The sequence below is a fragment of the Muntiacus reevesi genome, chromosome 14 (genome assembly GCF_963930625.1).
Source record: "Muntiacus reevesi chromosome 14, mMunRee1.1, whole genome shotgun sequence".
NCBI lineage: Eukaryota > Metazoa > Chordata > Mammalia > Artiodactyla > Cervidae > Muntiacus > Muntiacus reevesi.
Genome location: NC_089262.1, coordinates 6,359,504 through 6,375,352, shown reverse-complemented (window position 1 = coordinate 6,375,352; position 15,849 = coordinate 6,359,504). Strand labels below are relative to the sequence as shown.

The following is a 15,849-nucleotide window of genomic DNA, read 5'->3' as shown; positions in this document are numbered from 1 at the left end:
ACTCGCGCGGCGCGGCCGCCGTTTCCCGGCAACAGCAGATCGCGGGCGCCTGGCAGCCCCAGGCGGGAGGGCTGCAGCCGGGCCCTCGGCGGGCGGGCGGAGCTCGGCGGCCAGATGGAGGACGAGGAGGAGGAGATCACGGCCTCCGCGCTGCGGGGCAAGCCCCGGCCGCTGCCCATCTCGGCGCTGTCCGCCTTCAGCCACGTCCCTCCGCGGCGCCAGGACCCCAGGGAGCACAGCTACTACTACCGCCGGGGCCGGGTGAGCCGGCGTGGGGCGGGCGGGGCTGGTGGCTGGACGGCCGGGCCGGGGGCTGGACGCTGGTGGGGGCTGGGGGTCGAGGGCGGGGCTGCAGGGAGGGGAAGGGGCCGGGGGGTGATGGGGGCGGGCCTGCAAGTCCTGGGACGTCACCCGGGTCGGGGGAGGATGGGGGCGGGGTTACGCTGCCTGGGTGGGACCAAGGGGGCGTGCTTGGGGCGGGCTGCACTTCCAGGGAATGAGATGGGGGCGGTGTTTCACTGAGGGGGCGGGCCCTGGGAGAGCTGCACCCCACGGGAGGAGTCTGGGGGAGGGGGATCAGAGGGAGAAGCAATGGGGCGAGGCTACACAGAGACATTTGTTTGATGAACTAACGTTCGTCTAGTCAAAGCTATGGTTTTTCCGATCGTCATGTATGGATGTGGAAGTTGGACCATAAAGATGGCTGGGCACCGAAGAATTGATGCTTTTGAACTGTGGTGTTGGAGAAGACTCTTGAGAGCCCCTTGGACGGCAAGGAGATCCAACCGGTCCATCCTAAAGGAGATCAGTCCTGAATGTTCATTGGAAGGACTGATGCTGAAGCTGAAACTCCAATACTTCGGCCACCTGATGCGAAGAACTGACTCGTTGGAAAAGACCCTGATGCTGGGAAACATTGAAGGCGGGAGAAGGGGACGACAGAGGATGAGATGGTTGGATGGCATCACCGACTCAATGGATATAAGTTTGAGTAGGCTCTGGGAGTTGGTGATGGACAGGGAAGCGTGGTGTGTGCTGCAGTCCATGGGGTCGCAAAGAGTCGGACACGACTGAGCGCCTGAACTGAACCGAACACTGCGAGGGAGGGTGCTGGGGGCGGGTTACCCTGCTGGAGAGGGTTTCCCCCGCTGGAGAGGGTTTCTGGGGGGCGGGGACGCAGGGCGGAGCGGGGCTACCCTACGGAGAGTGAAGTTTCCGAGGGGCAGGGCTGCAATGTCAGGTTACGAGTCTGCGGACGTGGCTGCACAAATGGGCTGGGGTGGGCTTGAGCAGCACAGCCTGTGAGAGGTTCATGGTGGGAGGGGGGCGTCAGGGTCACAGGCGTGGGAAGGTAGTAGAGAGGCCTCTCTCGGGGGCTTTTAGCCCCCAGAAAACCGCTGCTAAGACCACCAAAGTAAGGCACACCCCCGCGCCCAGCCACCGAGGGGCTGGGCAGGGGCGGAGCCGGAGGGGTGGGGGCTGGGGGCAGGTTCAGTTCAGTTCAGTCGCTCAGTCGTGTCCGACTCTTTGCGACCCCTTGGACTGCAGCACGCCAGGCCTCCCTGTCCATCACCAACTCCCGGAGCTTACTCAAACTCATGGCCATTGAGTCGTTGATGCCATCCCACTATCTCATCCCCTGTCATCCCCTTCTCCTGCCCTCAATCTTTCCCAGCATCAGGGTCTTTTCCAAAGAGTAGGCTCTTCACATCCAAAGTATTGGAGATCCAGCTTCAGCAGCAGTCCTTCCAATGACTATTCAGGGCTGATTTCCTTTAGGATGGACTGGTTGGATCTCCTTGCAGTCCGGGGGACTCTGAAGAGTCTTCTCCAGCACCACAGTTCAAAAGCATCAATTTTTTCTTTATGGTCTAGCTCTCACATCCAAAGATGACTACTGGAAAAACCATAGATGGACCTTTGTTGTCAAACTAATGTCTCTGCTTTTTAATATGCTATCTAGGTTGGTCTTCCAAGGAGCAAGTGTCTTTTAATTTCATGGCTGCAGTCACCATGTGCAGGGATATTGGAGCCCAAGAAGATAAAGTCTCTCACTGTTTCCATTGTTTCCCCATCTATTTGCCATGGGGGGGTGGGGGTGGTAGGGGAAGGAGTAAAGTGCGCCTGAAGAGGAGTTGGGGGGATTTGGACCTGTGGAGGTGGGGTAGGCCGGAACGTTCAGCCAGTGTTCCGAGGCTTTTGGGGATGGGTTAGGGCTGAGTGCTCTCTGGGGAAGCCAAGGGAGTCGCCAGGTCCCTACTGCTTCTCCCGGAGCAGCAAGCTGACCGGGTGCCCAGGATCTGGAGGAAGGTTGGGAGCTGCGGTCTGCTGCTGGGCGATGCTCCCTCTGGGGTCTGACTGCGGCAGGCTTGGCTGACTTGGCTTATTCTTCCTGAATTCACCAGTCAGACACATGGCTTCTCCTTTCTGGGGCCAGGTCAACCAGGCAGCAGAGAGATGCCCAAAGTGACCAGACCAGGTCTCCGTGCCTGGAAGGAGATCAAAAGTGAGCGTGAAGCCAAGTTCAAATACGCGCCACCACCTGCTTTAAGAAAGCTTTATTAAAACACAGTCGCGGGCTCATGGGTTTAGTATTGTCAATGGCAACCTCGAAGAGTTAAGGAGCTGCAACCAACACAGTGGGACGGGCAAAGTCTGTCCCGGTGATTGTTGCTTTACAGAAAACACTTCCATCATCTGCTCTGATGTCTTACTGCCCCGGGAAGGTAGGGATGGGTCTTAGCAAAGTAATGCAAGTTGATTGTAAGGAAAAAGAACACAAAAAACTCAGTACAGTTGATCGCTGGGGTCATAGGCAAATTCAAGTCCTGAAGCCTTTAGTGTCATAGGAAAAAAAAAAAAAATGACGCAGGAGAAAGGTTAACACTTAAATAAAAAGGCCTTCAAAAGAAAAAAAGCCTTCAAGGTGGCAAGAACAACAACAGGCTTTTCAAAGTCCGTTGGCAAGCCAGCTCCCAATGATAATGAAGTCCTTGTGTGAAGTGGTGTTTAATTAGCTGCAGGACTCCAGAAGCTGATCCTCTGACCTTAAGAGCATTTGGACTAAAGAGATGAACTGTGTATCACAGGGGGACTCCGCTACCCCTAAATTCTTTGCAACTAATTCCAAGCTGCACTCAAAGCTGAGAAGAAACGCTGAGAAGCTAGCTCTTAAGTCAGCTTCTCTGTGTCACCCTCACTGGTTTGTTCCTTAGGAGCACAGGCTCAGGAGTCCTGGGTAGAAATACTGTGTGTGTGTGAGTCACTCGGTCATGTCCGACTCTTTGTGACCCCGTGGACTGTAGCCCTCCAGGCTCTTCTATCCATGGCATTCTCCAGGCGAGAATACTGGAGTGGGTTGCCATGCCCTCCTGCAGGGGATCTTCCTACCCAGGGATCGAACCCAGGTCTCCCACATTGCAGGCAGATTCTTTACTGTCTGAGCCACCCAGGAAGAGCTGGGTAAACTAACTCCGTGTTAATTAGTTCAAGTCACAGGGCAACCACTCCGTCACACCTTGCCTGTCTCTGAATCAGAGATCAAAAGAACCAACTGCATGGAGCTCTTATGAGAATTGATGTAATTAACGGGTAGAAAGTGGCACATGGTAAGCTCAGTGTGAGCAGACCTCTTCTTCTTATTATCATTTTTATTTGTTCATCTCAGTGATGATTAGTTTCCTTTCATTGAAGGTTGGGTCTGTCTGTTATCCTCCACCCTTGTTGACAGTTGGTCCTCCACCCTTGTTGACAGTTGGAAATTAACACAGGTGAGGCAGGTAGTCTGAGAGTCAATGTGTAAATCTATTGATTCCTAAATTCTAAGGCATCTCCCCTGTGGGAGCTCAAAGTCAAAGCCCTCATAACAGCATGCTTATTCAAAGCCCGTGGCTCAGGAGGTCAGGAATCTGCCTGCCACACAGGAGACCCGGGTTCGATCCCTGGGTCGGGAAGACCCCCTGGAGAAGGAAATAGCCACTACTCCGGTATTGCCTGGAGAATGCCACGGACAGAGGAGCCTAGCGGGCTACAGTCCATGGAATTGCAGGGTCTGACCGACTGAGCTGCTAACACTTTGATTTTCAGTGTCGCAGATCTTAAGGCAGCTTTATCCTCTAAAGCTGCCAGCAAAAACCTGTCAACCCCTGTCCCGCTCCCGAAGGGGCCTCCGGCAGTGTGTGCCTTCCCCATAGGTTCAGTTCAATGGTATTTTTAAATGACTTTTCTTCTTCTTCCGCCTCAGCCACATTTCAGCCCCTGAAACGCAAAGGCTAAGTCAGAGGAGAATGACCTTCCATGAAGGTTTTGATTAAATTTTTCAAAGTCTAAGAGCTGCATTGAAGAAAAAAAAAAAAAACCTTATGCAGTGTTACAATACGCTTTCTGTCATGCTAATGCGAATTGTGGACAGCTCTGTTGTGAGAGAAGCTTTGCTCAGAAAGCCCTATCTTGGTATTGGTGGGATTAGCCAATTTTCCTTGCTGGTTTGTGGGAGAGGCACAGAGGCAAGGGGTTGAGTGTTGTTTCTTTGCCCTCCTGATACCGAATTTCCCTTTGCCAAGTGCGGCCAACGACTTGGTAAAAAAGATGATGGGTTTGACCGCACAGAGGTGCAAAGGGGCATCTCTGAAGGGCCCGTGCCAGCGTCCAGGATGCAGGAGGTGTTCAGTCTCAGCTCCAGGAGCCCCTCCTGAGTGGAGGAGCCTTTGGGCACCACTCGCGCCTGCCACACCTGGGGAAGCTGAGCTCCGGTTCTGTTGCTGGCCCGCCTTTAAAATCTAGGCAGATTTCTTTCCGTTTTCCAGCGGACTCTCGCACCCACATGCCATCCAGTCTCAGCGTGTACTAGCCAAATGCAAGTATGCCCCCTGGAAGACACATTTCCGTTCCCACTCCTGCCCCATTTTCTGCTTGGCATCTACTACTATCTAACCTACCAAATATTTTCCTTGGTTATCCTGTTGGTTTTTTTCCCCTCTCCTATTAAAATTGGAGGGCAGGGATTTATTTGTATGCCTCCTGTATCCTCAACAACTGAAAGAATGCCCACGGTCTCATAGTTGGTGTGTCGTAAATACCTGCTGATGAATTAGTAAGGATGAATTAACGGATGCAGATTTTTTTAAACAAAGTGACAAGTTGCCAATTGACAAGTTCAGCCTCTTAGACTAAACAGAGGTCTCCTTTTGATTATCTGCTGTTTGGGTTATCCTTGATCTTGCTCTTCTCCTAGGGGGACCAGAATTGGGAGTGGACTGTGGTTGCCTCTCTCTGCCTGGGCGGGCTGCACTCGCTCTGTTCAGTGATCTGTCCCAGGAAACTTAGGGCCTGGAGGGGTGGGGCGCAGTGTCTTCCTGCAGCTTAGGAAGGGGTAGGTCACCAAGGAAGGAGGATGGAGTGAGCTGAGGGGTCATGTGTGTCCTTCTAGTGGAAGTCCTTCTTCTGGAAGGAAGCACTGGGAAGGGGAAGAAGTGTTCCTACCAGTCATGACCGCCGTGTGAACACATGGTGAAGACCTTTCCATGTGTGTTTATGAATGTGATCATGTGCGTCAAACTTCTTAATAATATGTTCACACATGATCACACAACTATGTGTATATAATTGCAGCACACTCTTTTAACACTACATCTCAGACTCTTTCAAAATCATCCCCTTTTAAGAAGTACAACAATCAAATAATACTTGAAAAGTGTTCGTCACTCAATTGTGAGCTCATGAACTGTAGCCCACAGGTCCCTCTGTCCATGGGGTTTTCCAGGCAAGAATACTGGAGTGGGTGCCATTTCCTTCAGCAGGTGTTCCTGACCCAGGGATTGAACCTGGGTCTCCTGCATTACAGGCAAACAGCACTTTCCCCAATATATTTAACCAAGAGACATGTGTAAGATTAGATTCAGGTTCAGCCCATGTAATGACTTTTTCTTCCTGGATGTGAATTGCTGCAGGTGGGGGGGAGGGGGGTGATGGGAGAATGAATGGGGAGCTGATATCAGTGGGAGAGAGAAGGCAGCTGGCTCCACTCGTTAAGTTGACAAAATATTCAGATTATTTGGAAAGTTGTGAAAATTTCCCCAACTTGGAATCTTAACACACCAGAGAGGAAGTAGTCTTTGCCAGGAACCAAAGAGATAGTTGAGTATTGTTCTTTTAAAAATGTTAAGGTTATGTCCTTGATGAGCTCCAGTTCTTCTGAGATATAGAATTTTGAATAATGTTAAAATTAATGAAAACATCCTCCTTAAGCTTCATCTACTGCCTAACTCCCAAGGAGAAGTGCTGAAAGTATCAGAAGGGAAAATGAAGCTCTTAAGAATCAAAGAAAACTACTTTCGGTCACCTTGGGAATTTTCGGTTTTGAAAGTAGGTCACACAGCTCTGGGTAGCCAGACAGTCTGAAAGCCTGCAGGTGACAGGTAGCGGTACTATGGTCCATGAGGAGAGGAGCTGAGTATAGCCCCGTGATAAGCTTCTTAGTCAAGGTGGGCTGGGGCATGCTGTGCAGACAAACGGACTCCAAACCCTGAGAGTCTTAACTAGTGGTGTGTCAGAGCCTGATCATACTGACAAAGGGGGATTTTAGCATTTCTTCTGGACTCTGCATTCAGGTAAAAGCCTGAAATTGCCACGATCGGTGTGCTAACACCACAGAAGTGATCAAATGCTCCAAAACTGTTTTTTTTTTTTTTTTTTTTCCTGCAGAAAGCAGGTTGTTAACACAAGCCCACCACTGGCCTTAAACATATAAACATAATGAAATATAGACCAACATGTATGTTTCTCCTGGGCAGCTCTTCTGAACGCAGTGACTTGGGAAACTAGGCTGCTCCATTTTAGTTGCTCCGTTATTGCCAAGGCATAGGAAACTTTGGGGTTTGGTAGTTCTTCCCTGGATCCTTTAATTTGCTGACCATTGAGCAAGGTGAGAATTGATGTTTTCAAACTGTGGTGCTGGAGAAGACTCTTGAGAGTCCCTTGGACAGCACGAAGATCAAGCCAGTCATTCCTAAAGAGACTCAAGCCTGAATATTCATTGAAAAGACTGATGCTGAAGCTCCAATACTTTGTCCACCTGATACAAAGAGATGGCTCATTGGAAAAACCCCTGATGCTGGGGAAACATTGAGGGCAGGAGGAGAAGGTGATGACAACAGAGGATGAGATGGTTGGATGGCATCACTGACAGAATGGACACGAGTTTGAGCAAACTCTGGGAGATGGTGAAGGACAGGGAAGCCTGGCGTGCTGCAGTCCATGGGGTTGCAAAGAGTCAGACGTGACTTAGCGACCAAACAACAACAAGGAGCAGGGTGAGAGAGTGTGGAGGGCTGCAGGAGAGTTCCTTGGGGACAAGGCCTAGATGGTCGTGTCCACTGATTTCACCCTCATTTCCTGGCCAGAGCTGTATCCCGCCTGCCTGGATAATTATGATGGAAACTGGAAACTGCAGTCTTCTGTTTGTACTGGAAGAAGAAAGGTGTTTGGTGGGCACTCAGCAGTACCCTTGCCACAATGGAAAAATATGTTTGTTTCCTTTCTCTTGTTTCTTCTTTGCAGAGCTGATCTGGTTTAAAGTTTCAATGGAGAGTGCATTTACATTCAGAATGGTCTGAAAGGGAGGAGAAAATAAAGGACTTGCATTTCTGTTTGCTCCATTTCAGAATCTTACCCCAACTATTTGTGTGAGAATTTGTGTACCTTCTGGGAGGAGGAGAGCTGCCAAGATTGGGAGGAGGCACCAGGCATAATAAAACCCGCAGCCCTAGAGGAGATGGCCCCTAGGATCCCCACTGGTCACCTCCTCTCTGGCCGAGGTTCTCCGGGTGCAGAAGGGGGCACCTGTGGCCACCAGCAGGTGCTCGGTCCTAGGGAGACAGGTCATTCGGTTGCCACTGTAGGTTCTCCCTGAAACACACCCGTTTCACGGGTCAGCTGGGCCTGGAGGGATTCCAGTGAGGATGAGACATCTAGATTATGACCAAGAGCCCAGATTGTATTACTGTGTAAATGGAGGTGACGGAATTTCAAGTTACTGTTTGTGTCTGGCTTTGGGCTTCTGCTGGGGCTGGCCTGTAGCTCTGAACCCTAAAGGGAATAGTCCACATTGCAGTAGCTCCCTTACAGAAGGCGGGCATGCGTTTTTGGAGAACCTGCCTCCCACCATCCCAGCAGAGTGGTTGGCAGGCATCCTTGAGCCTCTGATGTATTTCTGCAGGGCCCACTGGCCTGGCAATTATTAAAAAAAAAAAAATTGCTGCAAGATTTCCATAGTCTCTCTAGGCTAGAAGCGAGCACCCAGCCAACCCCACCAGCTTCTGCTTCTGTGGACATCTTACTCATTGATGTTAAAGATAACTGAGATTTTGGGCTTCCCTGGAGGCCCAGTGATTGACTCCATACTTCTAATGCAGGGGGGTGTGGGTTCAATCCCTGGTCAGGGAATAGAGATTCAACATACCATGCTTTGTGGCAAAAAAAAAAAAAAAAAAAAAGGCCTGTAAAAAATACACTGAGGTTTCTCTATCATTTCCTAAAGGTTTATATAGCTTGAATTTTATGTGATAAGCAAATGTCTGATTTTACATGGTCACAGTGATGTGTATTCTCTTTGTGGTAGTTCCCCGTTGCTTTTATGCCTAGGAGGCCCCTTATGGCTTTTCTTTTCAGCTATTTCACTAATCCATCCTGAGTTTACTTTTGCTTATAGTGTGATATGAAGACCTAAGTTTCTTTTTCCCCCAAACAGCTAGCCAATGTTCATGGTACCAAATCTGAATAATGGATCACCTCTCCGTAGATTTGGGTCTTTGGCTTTTTTATCTGTGTGAGTACAAGGTTGGACTTCCCTGGTGGTCCAGTGGTTAAGACTCCGTGCTTCCAAAGCAGGAGGCAGGGGTTCAGTCCCTGGTCAGGGAAATAAGATCCCACATGCCACTTGACATGGTCATGTATGGATGTGAGAGTTAGACTATAAAGAAAACTGAGTGCTGAAGAATTGATGCTTTTGAACTGTCATGTTGGAGAAGACTCTTGAGAACCCCTTGAATTGTAAGGCAATCCAACCAGTCTGTCCTAAAGGAAATCAGTCCTGAATATTCATTGGAAGGACTGATTCTGAAGCTGAAACTCCAATACTTTGGCCACCTGCTGTGAAAAATTGACTCATTGGAAAAGACCCTGATGCTGGGGAAGATTGAAGGCAGGAGGAGAAGGGGACAACAGAGGATGAGATGGTTGGGTGGCATCACTGACTTGATGGACATGAGTTTGAGCAAGCTCCGGGAGTTGGTGATGGACAGGGAAGCCTGGTGTGCTGCAGTCCATGGGATTGCAAAGAGTCAGACACAATTGAGTGACTGAACTGAACTGAGTACAAGCTTGCCTTCAGGAGGTTGTAGGTTGCCTTTAGGAGGGGTGAAAGTCAGGGCCGACCAAACAAGTACATGCACGGACCCAGCAGCTGAGTGGGAGAGACAAGGAGGTGCCAAGAAGAAGCTCCTGCTAGGTGACCTCATTCCATGCCCATTGGGGCACAGATTGAGCAATCACAGCTCCCCCTCTAGCACTTGGAGTGACTCAGAAGGCAGGCAGGTCAGCATTCCAGCATCACTGATTCAATGTCTTGTACATGATGCCTCTGAAATTTTGGAAGAACCTGAAAATAATGTTTCTAAAAGTCAGCCTTGTTGTCCTGACTAGATGGTTAATGGTGTTGCAGGGAAGAGCCAGTAATGGCTCCATGTTGGAACTGTGTTGATGGGCTCTCTGTTGCTTCTGTTATTATAATCATTCATAGTGGCCTGCCTCAGAGGGCCCTGCCCTTCTGCCTGAGAAAAAGTGCCTTTGTTCAAGACCCTGTCCACCTGAGGATGGCAGGAAGGAAGAAATTAACACATCCTCTGCCTGAGGCTTGCCATTCTAGGAGATAGTTGTAAGATTTGGCCTTTTGACTTTGTTTACTTTGTCACCCCGCCCCCGCCCCCTCCAGTATCTGTTCTATAAAAGAACCTGGCATCTAGACCCTGATTAGATGGTTATTTTAAGATATTAGTTTGCCATCGCTTAGGTCAGCTGGCTAACTTGTTGCCTCAACATCCCATCTCTTGGATTCATTGGCCTATTGTGCTTCAAGCAGAGCAAGTTTGGGCTCCGTAGCAGTGGTACCAGGATGGCAGCCATGTCTGGGTTATCTTCAGACCCTCCTGAGCAGGAGCCAGATGTCCTGCACAGGATGGATGATGTGTGAAGGCGTTTCCAAGGCTGGGCTGAAGATACGTCACACTCCAGTCATTTCCTCTTTTGCTGGAAGCCCTGAGTTCCCGCACTGAGAGTCTGCGGGATGTGATTTCTAGCAGATGGTGCACACATCATGCATCCTTTTCACTGTGACCTTCTAGCTCCGTGTCCTGCAGTTGGAAGGGGTCATTCTAGCATGAAAGATGGGCAAAAAAACAAGCAGGCTCAGGTTCCAGACCCCGTGATCCCAATTCCAGTGAGATGGCCAGTCTGTGTTCACTGCTGGAGGATTCAAGGCCTGTAGCAGTTGGTTTTTGTAGTTATTAAGTCACTAAGTCATGTCTGACTCTGACCCCATGGACTGCAGCACACCAGGCTTCCCTGTCTTTCACTATCTCCTGGAGTTTGTTCAAACTCATGTCCGTTGAGTTGATGATGCCATCCAACCATCTCATCCTCTGTCGTCCCCTTCTCCTGCCTTCAATCTTTTCCAGCATCAGGGTTTTTCCCAGTGAGTCAATTCTTCACTTCAGGTGGACAAAGTATTGGAGTTTCAGCTTCAGCATCAGTCCTCCCAATGAATATTCAGAGTTGATTTCCTTTAGAATTGACTGGTTTGATCTCCTTACTTTCCAAGGGAATCTCAGGAGTCTTCTCCAGCACCACAATTTGAAAGCATCAATTCTTTGGTGCTCAGCCTTCTTTATGGTCTAACTCTCACATCCGTAGATGACTCCTGGAAACCATAGCTTTGACTACATAGACCTTTGTCAGCACTTGGCTGGAGGAACATAAATGACAGGCCTGACGTGCAAGGTGGAAATTAGAAATTGGCTAACACACGGATTTCTTCTTTTACTAGATACCAAATGAGGCAGTTTTATTTTTGTAGTAAGAAAAATTGGGGATTAAAATTATGGAGATGTTACAGATGGTAGCTCTGTTAACAGGATCGTTTTCTAACACATCAGAGCTCTGTGTGTGTGTGTGTTTTATACATATGTTTGCTGTATGTATAAAATACATGAATATTTTACATGTATATATAACATATGCCAAATATATATAGCTATGTTCATACATATATGAATTACAGTTTTTATAGCTGCTGTATATGATTAAAGAAAATATTTCTGTCTCTCTGAAGGAGAACATCTCTTTGGATATATTGTCCTAGAATTCAGAGATTGTTCGCTTTTCAAAGTCGTACAAGGCTATTAGGGAAAATTTGAGAAAGTCAAGAGAAGCAGAAATGAAGGAGAAAACACAGATATCAAACATATTATTATTATTTTAAGATTTGAACTCCAGGATGGAGTCAGGGAGAGTGAGGAGCCTCTTCTGGGAAGAGTGGAGAAAAAGTGTCCCTGGAAACATCTATGCCCCACTGGGGCCCCGTTGAGGCCAGGGGCCTGGCCTCCCTGCTCCCATCACTGCCCACACGATGACCTTCCCAATACACGTTTGTTGCCATGGGGAATCTCTATATGTTGCCTCTACCCTCCATCAGGGAGGGTTCAGGCCTTTCAAGCCCCCTGAAACTTCCATGACTCAGCCCCTGAGTAAACCCATGGCTTGCTTTCTCTCTTTATTCCCAGACTGGAATCATTTCCCTGTATGACTGTGTTTTTAAGAGGGACCCAGGTTATAATCAAAACTTACACCGAGATGACAGAGAACACGCCAAAGGCCTGGGACTCCACATTAATGAGGAGGTAACAGCAAGAGGGTGTCGCCGGGTGTGAACAGATTGACTGTGTGCGTGTTTGTTTACCATCGAGTTCAGCTGCACGAAACTCTCCCTGTCTTCCCGGGAAGAGATGACCAAGCTGCTGTCAGTGTAACTCGGTTCTGTCCTGTTAAACTGTTCATTTTTGTGACTGTTCAGTCCTGTGAGAGTGAAAGTGTCAAGTCGTACCCGACTTTTTGCAACCCCATGGAATGTAGCCTGCCAGGCTCCTCTGTCCATGGAATTCTCCATTCACTGGAGTGGGTTGCCATTCCCTTCTCCAGGGGATCTTCCCAGCCCAGGGATCGAACCTGGGTCTCCTGTATTGCAGACAGATTCTTTACTGTCCAAGCTACCAGGGAAGCCCAGCCCAGTCCTATAGAATTTAACAATTCCATGACAGCAAAACTCAGAAGTTCTTTCCGACAGATGAACAGGTCTTTGCTGGACCTCTGAGGCCTGGTATCACGGTTCCAGGGGCCCTGGCCTTCCGGGAATGAAAGCACATGGACAAGAGAGATTATTTCTCCCGAGTTACTGGGTCGCTGTATGCACCACTTATGGCTCAGTTCCTCTGTTATCTGAATAGTTTTCTGGAAGCAGCTGACAGGGTGGGTGGTGACCAACCAAGGGAACCAGACTTCCAGGGTGAGACGGTCAGGCTCACAGCAGATGCCTGGGGTGGAGGGAAGGAGGAGGAGGCTGTGCGTCCCCTTGGCAGGGCCAGGACCATCTGCCCACTGGGTTCGACCCCACTTCCACACTGGAACACTGTCTCCTTAAAATCTGACGCGAGGACAGTATGTTTATTAAAATTCACGTGCTGCATTAATATCATCATCTTTGTACAATACACAGAAATCAGCATGTGAGAGCTCCTGGTGGGATTGCTTTATGGATCAGAGGATTTTTGCCTGTTGGCTGTTAATGTTTTAGAATGTTGCCATGTCACTTTCCGTGAAACTCGTAGTTGACGTGAAATTAAGTGATGGAAGTGCTAAGAGGTATCACTGCTTGAGTCACAGACATGAGCAGTTTTTCTGCTGTGTTCTGGTTATTCAGTGGCTGAGTCACGTCCCACTCTTTGCAACCCCCATGGACAGCACTTCCCTGTCCTTCACTATCTCTCGGAGCTTGTTCAGTCTCACGTCCATTGGGTCGCTGATGCCATCCAACCATCTCATCCTCTGTTGCCCCCATCTCCTGGAGCCCTCCCTCAGTTTTTCCCAGCCTCAGGGTCTTTTCCAATGAGTCTGTTGTTTTTGGTCTGTGTTAACTCATTCCCAGTTAGTAGTGAAATTTGTGCTTTTCTCTCACAAGTACGGACTTCCCTGGTGGCTCAGACGGTAAAGTGTCTGCCTGCAATGAGGGACACCCAGGTTCAATGCCTGGGTCGGGAAGATCTCCTGGAGAAGGAAATGGCAACCCACTCCAGTATTCTTGTCTAGGAAGTCCCACGGACGGAGGAGCCTGGTAGGCTACAGTCCATGGGGTCGCAAAGACTCAGACATGACTGAGCGACTTCACTTTAACTTTTCTCACAAGTATACATGCCTGGCATGACTTAAAGTCAGTGAGACATTTTGAGCACCTCCCATATGCCACTGAGTATAAAGGGAATGAAAGAGGATTGTCTGCCCTCTTAGAGCTGAAATTCCCATGAGGAGACAGAAGAATAAAACCCCAGTAAATGATGAACTGAATTCCAGGTGAGTGATAACCGACATGCAGAGAGATACAGCCTTTTAAGGGGATGGGGTCAATGGAGGGGATGAGGAGGTCTGCGGATGCGATGGGGGCTGGGGAGATGAGGAGTTGGGGAGATGTGTGTCTGGGAGAAGGAGGAGGGGGAGAGAAGACAGGCGGGAGGGGCAGCAGGGAGAACGGAGGAGACGGGGAGGAGCGCGATCCCGAAGGCAGTGGGTACCTGGCGCCCCTGCGAGATCTTGGACTGTCTTCTGAACGTCCTGAGGACCCTGGTGGCCCGGAGCAGGGGGACAGGATCCGACCTGGTTGAAGAGAATCACCATCCCACCCCTGCCAGTGGCATCAGTTTAGTTCAGATGCCCAGTCCTGTCCGACTCTTTGCGACCCCATGGACTGCAGCAGGCCAGGCCCCCCTGTCCATCAGCAGCTCCGGGAGTTTACCCAAACTCAAGTCCACTGAGTTGGTGATGCCATCCAGCCACCTCATCCTCTGTCGGCGCCTTCTCCCCCCGCCTTCGGCGTCAGTGTGGTCCTGACCGGCCCCTCAGGGGCTGCGGTGGTTCATCTGTAGGTTGTAGGTTTCTTCGGCACCGAGCAGCCCGGTGGAGGCGGCGCGGGTGCGGGGACACGCAGGCCGGACAGGTGAGAGCGCTCTACTCCCGCCTGCAGGAGCGCGAGCGGCCGGTGGGGGTGCTGTCGTCTTCCGTCTACGGCTGGCGCATCCACCAGCCCGTGGAGCCTCTGAACCGCGACCACGGCCGCGCGGGCCACGTGAAGGCCGACTTCTACCGGAAGAACGACATCGCCAGTATCAAGGCGCCTGGCTTCGGGCACATCTCTCCCGCCTGAGTCCCTTCCATCCCCGAGGGCGCGCGGGCGTGAGTGGCGGCGCCGGCGGGGCGGGAGGGAGGGCGGCGCTGACCGCGGGGACGCTCGGAGGGCCCCCCGGGGCCGGCGGGCGCCCCTGATGCGCGCCGGGCCGCGGGGAAGGACCAAGGACCACGCAGGGCTGCTTGCCTGTGCGTTTCCTGGGCGGCCAGCCTGGCCAAAGGCCTGCGATTCTTAGGATGGACACCCGGTAGGACGTTTTTCCACCGGAACCAGCTTCAAGATGAAATGATGCTGGAGACTGGTCCACTGTGGGCATCTGAATAAAATGTAAACCTTGTTCCCTCCTTGACCGCGGTTGGTTTTGCTTTCTGTTCGCTCCTCTCCAGGTTTGCGCGTCTCCCCGGCGGAGGCGCTCATGGCAATGGTGCGCAGGTGTTTTTCTTACCGGTTATGGGAACTGATACCGTCTGATGGCACGAATAACAATGGGAGATAAAATTGCCTTTTGGCACAATTAGACTCTAGATTCTACAACCGCCCCCTCCCCCGCCAGAGGTCTGAGGCACAAATCACAGAATTTTGCAAAACTAAGGACAAAAGCCCCCTGCAGGAAGAGTGGCCAGAGAGCAGGGGCAACACTCCTCGGGTCTGTGCAGGGGTTTCTCACTGCCATGGCTTCTCTGGCTTTGGAGCCTGGGTTCTAGGGCCCCTGGCTTAGTTGCCCCAGGACATGTGAAATCTTCCCAGACCAGAGATCGAACCCGTGTCCACTGCTTTGTCAGGCGAATTCTTACCGGGTGGACCACCAGGGGAGCCCCATCTTTAAAGGGGGAGTTCCAAGCCTTGAAGAGTTTGTGTGGGAATCAAGGAGACCCTGGAGTGTGGTCTTCCCTGGCCCCATAGGGGCTGTGACGGTTCATTTATAGTTTTCTTTTAGGAAGCAGCTGCTGCTTTTAACCAAAGTTGGAAATGTTTACTCTGGAGATGATTTGAGACTTATTTCAAGTGTTAAGATGTGGGCTATTGTTTTGATGAATGGATCTCTTGGTAGAAATCACCCTACATCTATTGTGATTAAATTTCCCACAGCTTAGCAGTTAATGGGCAGGTGATTAATTTCAAAGCTGATTCCTCCACTGCTTGTATTGTTTTGACTGAGGACTTTATGACACTGTGTTCCTGGCAATTTCAAGGCTGAGCAGCTCTTAAATATTTCTTTATACTTTTGAAAATATTTTTTCACTATAGCTCCCCCCCCCTCCCCCCCCCCCTGCCCAAACAATAGCAGTTTTTTGGAATGCCTTTGGGTGCGTTAACTACATTTATAATAACATTATAGAAAGTAT

At 50.2% G+C, this 15,849-nt stretch overlaps 1 protein-coding gene across 1 annotated transcript; it reads left to right on the top strand.

Moving 5' to 3' along the window:
* Positions 1-14,841, top strand: CFAP90 (cilia and flagella associated protein 90). The gene is made up of 3 exons (XM_065905601.1): positions 1-261; positions 11,835-11,951; positions 14,342-14,841. Exons 1-3 carry the CDS (start codon positions 115-117, stop codon positions 14,519-14,521), a joined length of 444 nt encoding a protein of 147 aa, XP_065761673.1. The 5' UTR covers positions 1-114; the 3' UTR covers positions 14,522-14,841.
* The last annotated feature ends 1,008 nt before the right edge of the window (positions 14,842-15,849 follow it).

Excerpts from the sequence above, each read along its gene's own strand:
- CFAP90 (XM_065905601.1), top strand. The coding sequence starts at position 115 with ATGGAGGACGAGGAGGAGGAGATCACGGCCTCCGCGCTGCGGGGCAAG. Across the intron at positions 262-11,834 it reads ACTACTACCGCCGGGGCCGG|ACTGGAATCATTTCCCTGTA; the intron begins GTGAGCCGGCGT and ends CTTTATTCCCAG. Across the intron at positions 11,952-14,341 it reads GACTCCACATTAATGAGGAG|GAGCGCGAGCGGCCGGTGGG; the intron begins GTAACAGCAAGA and ends TCCCGCCTGCAG.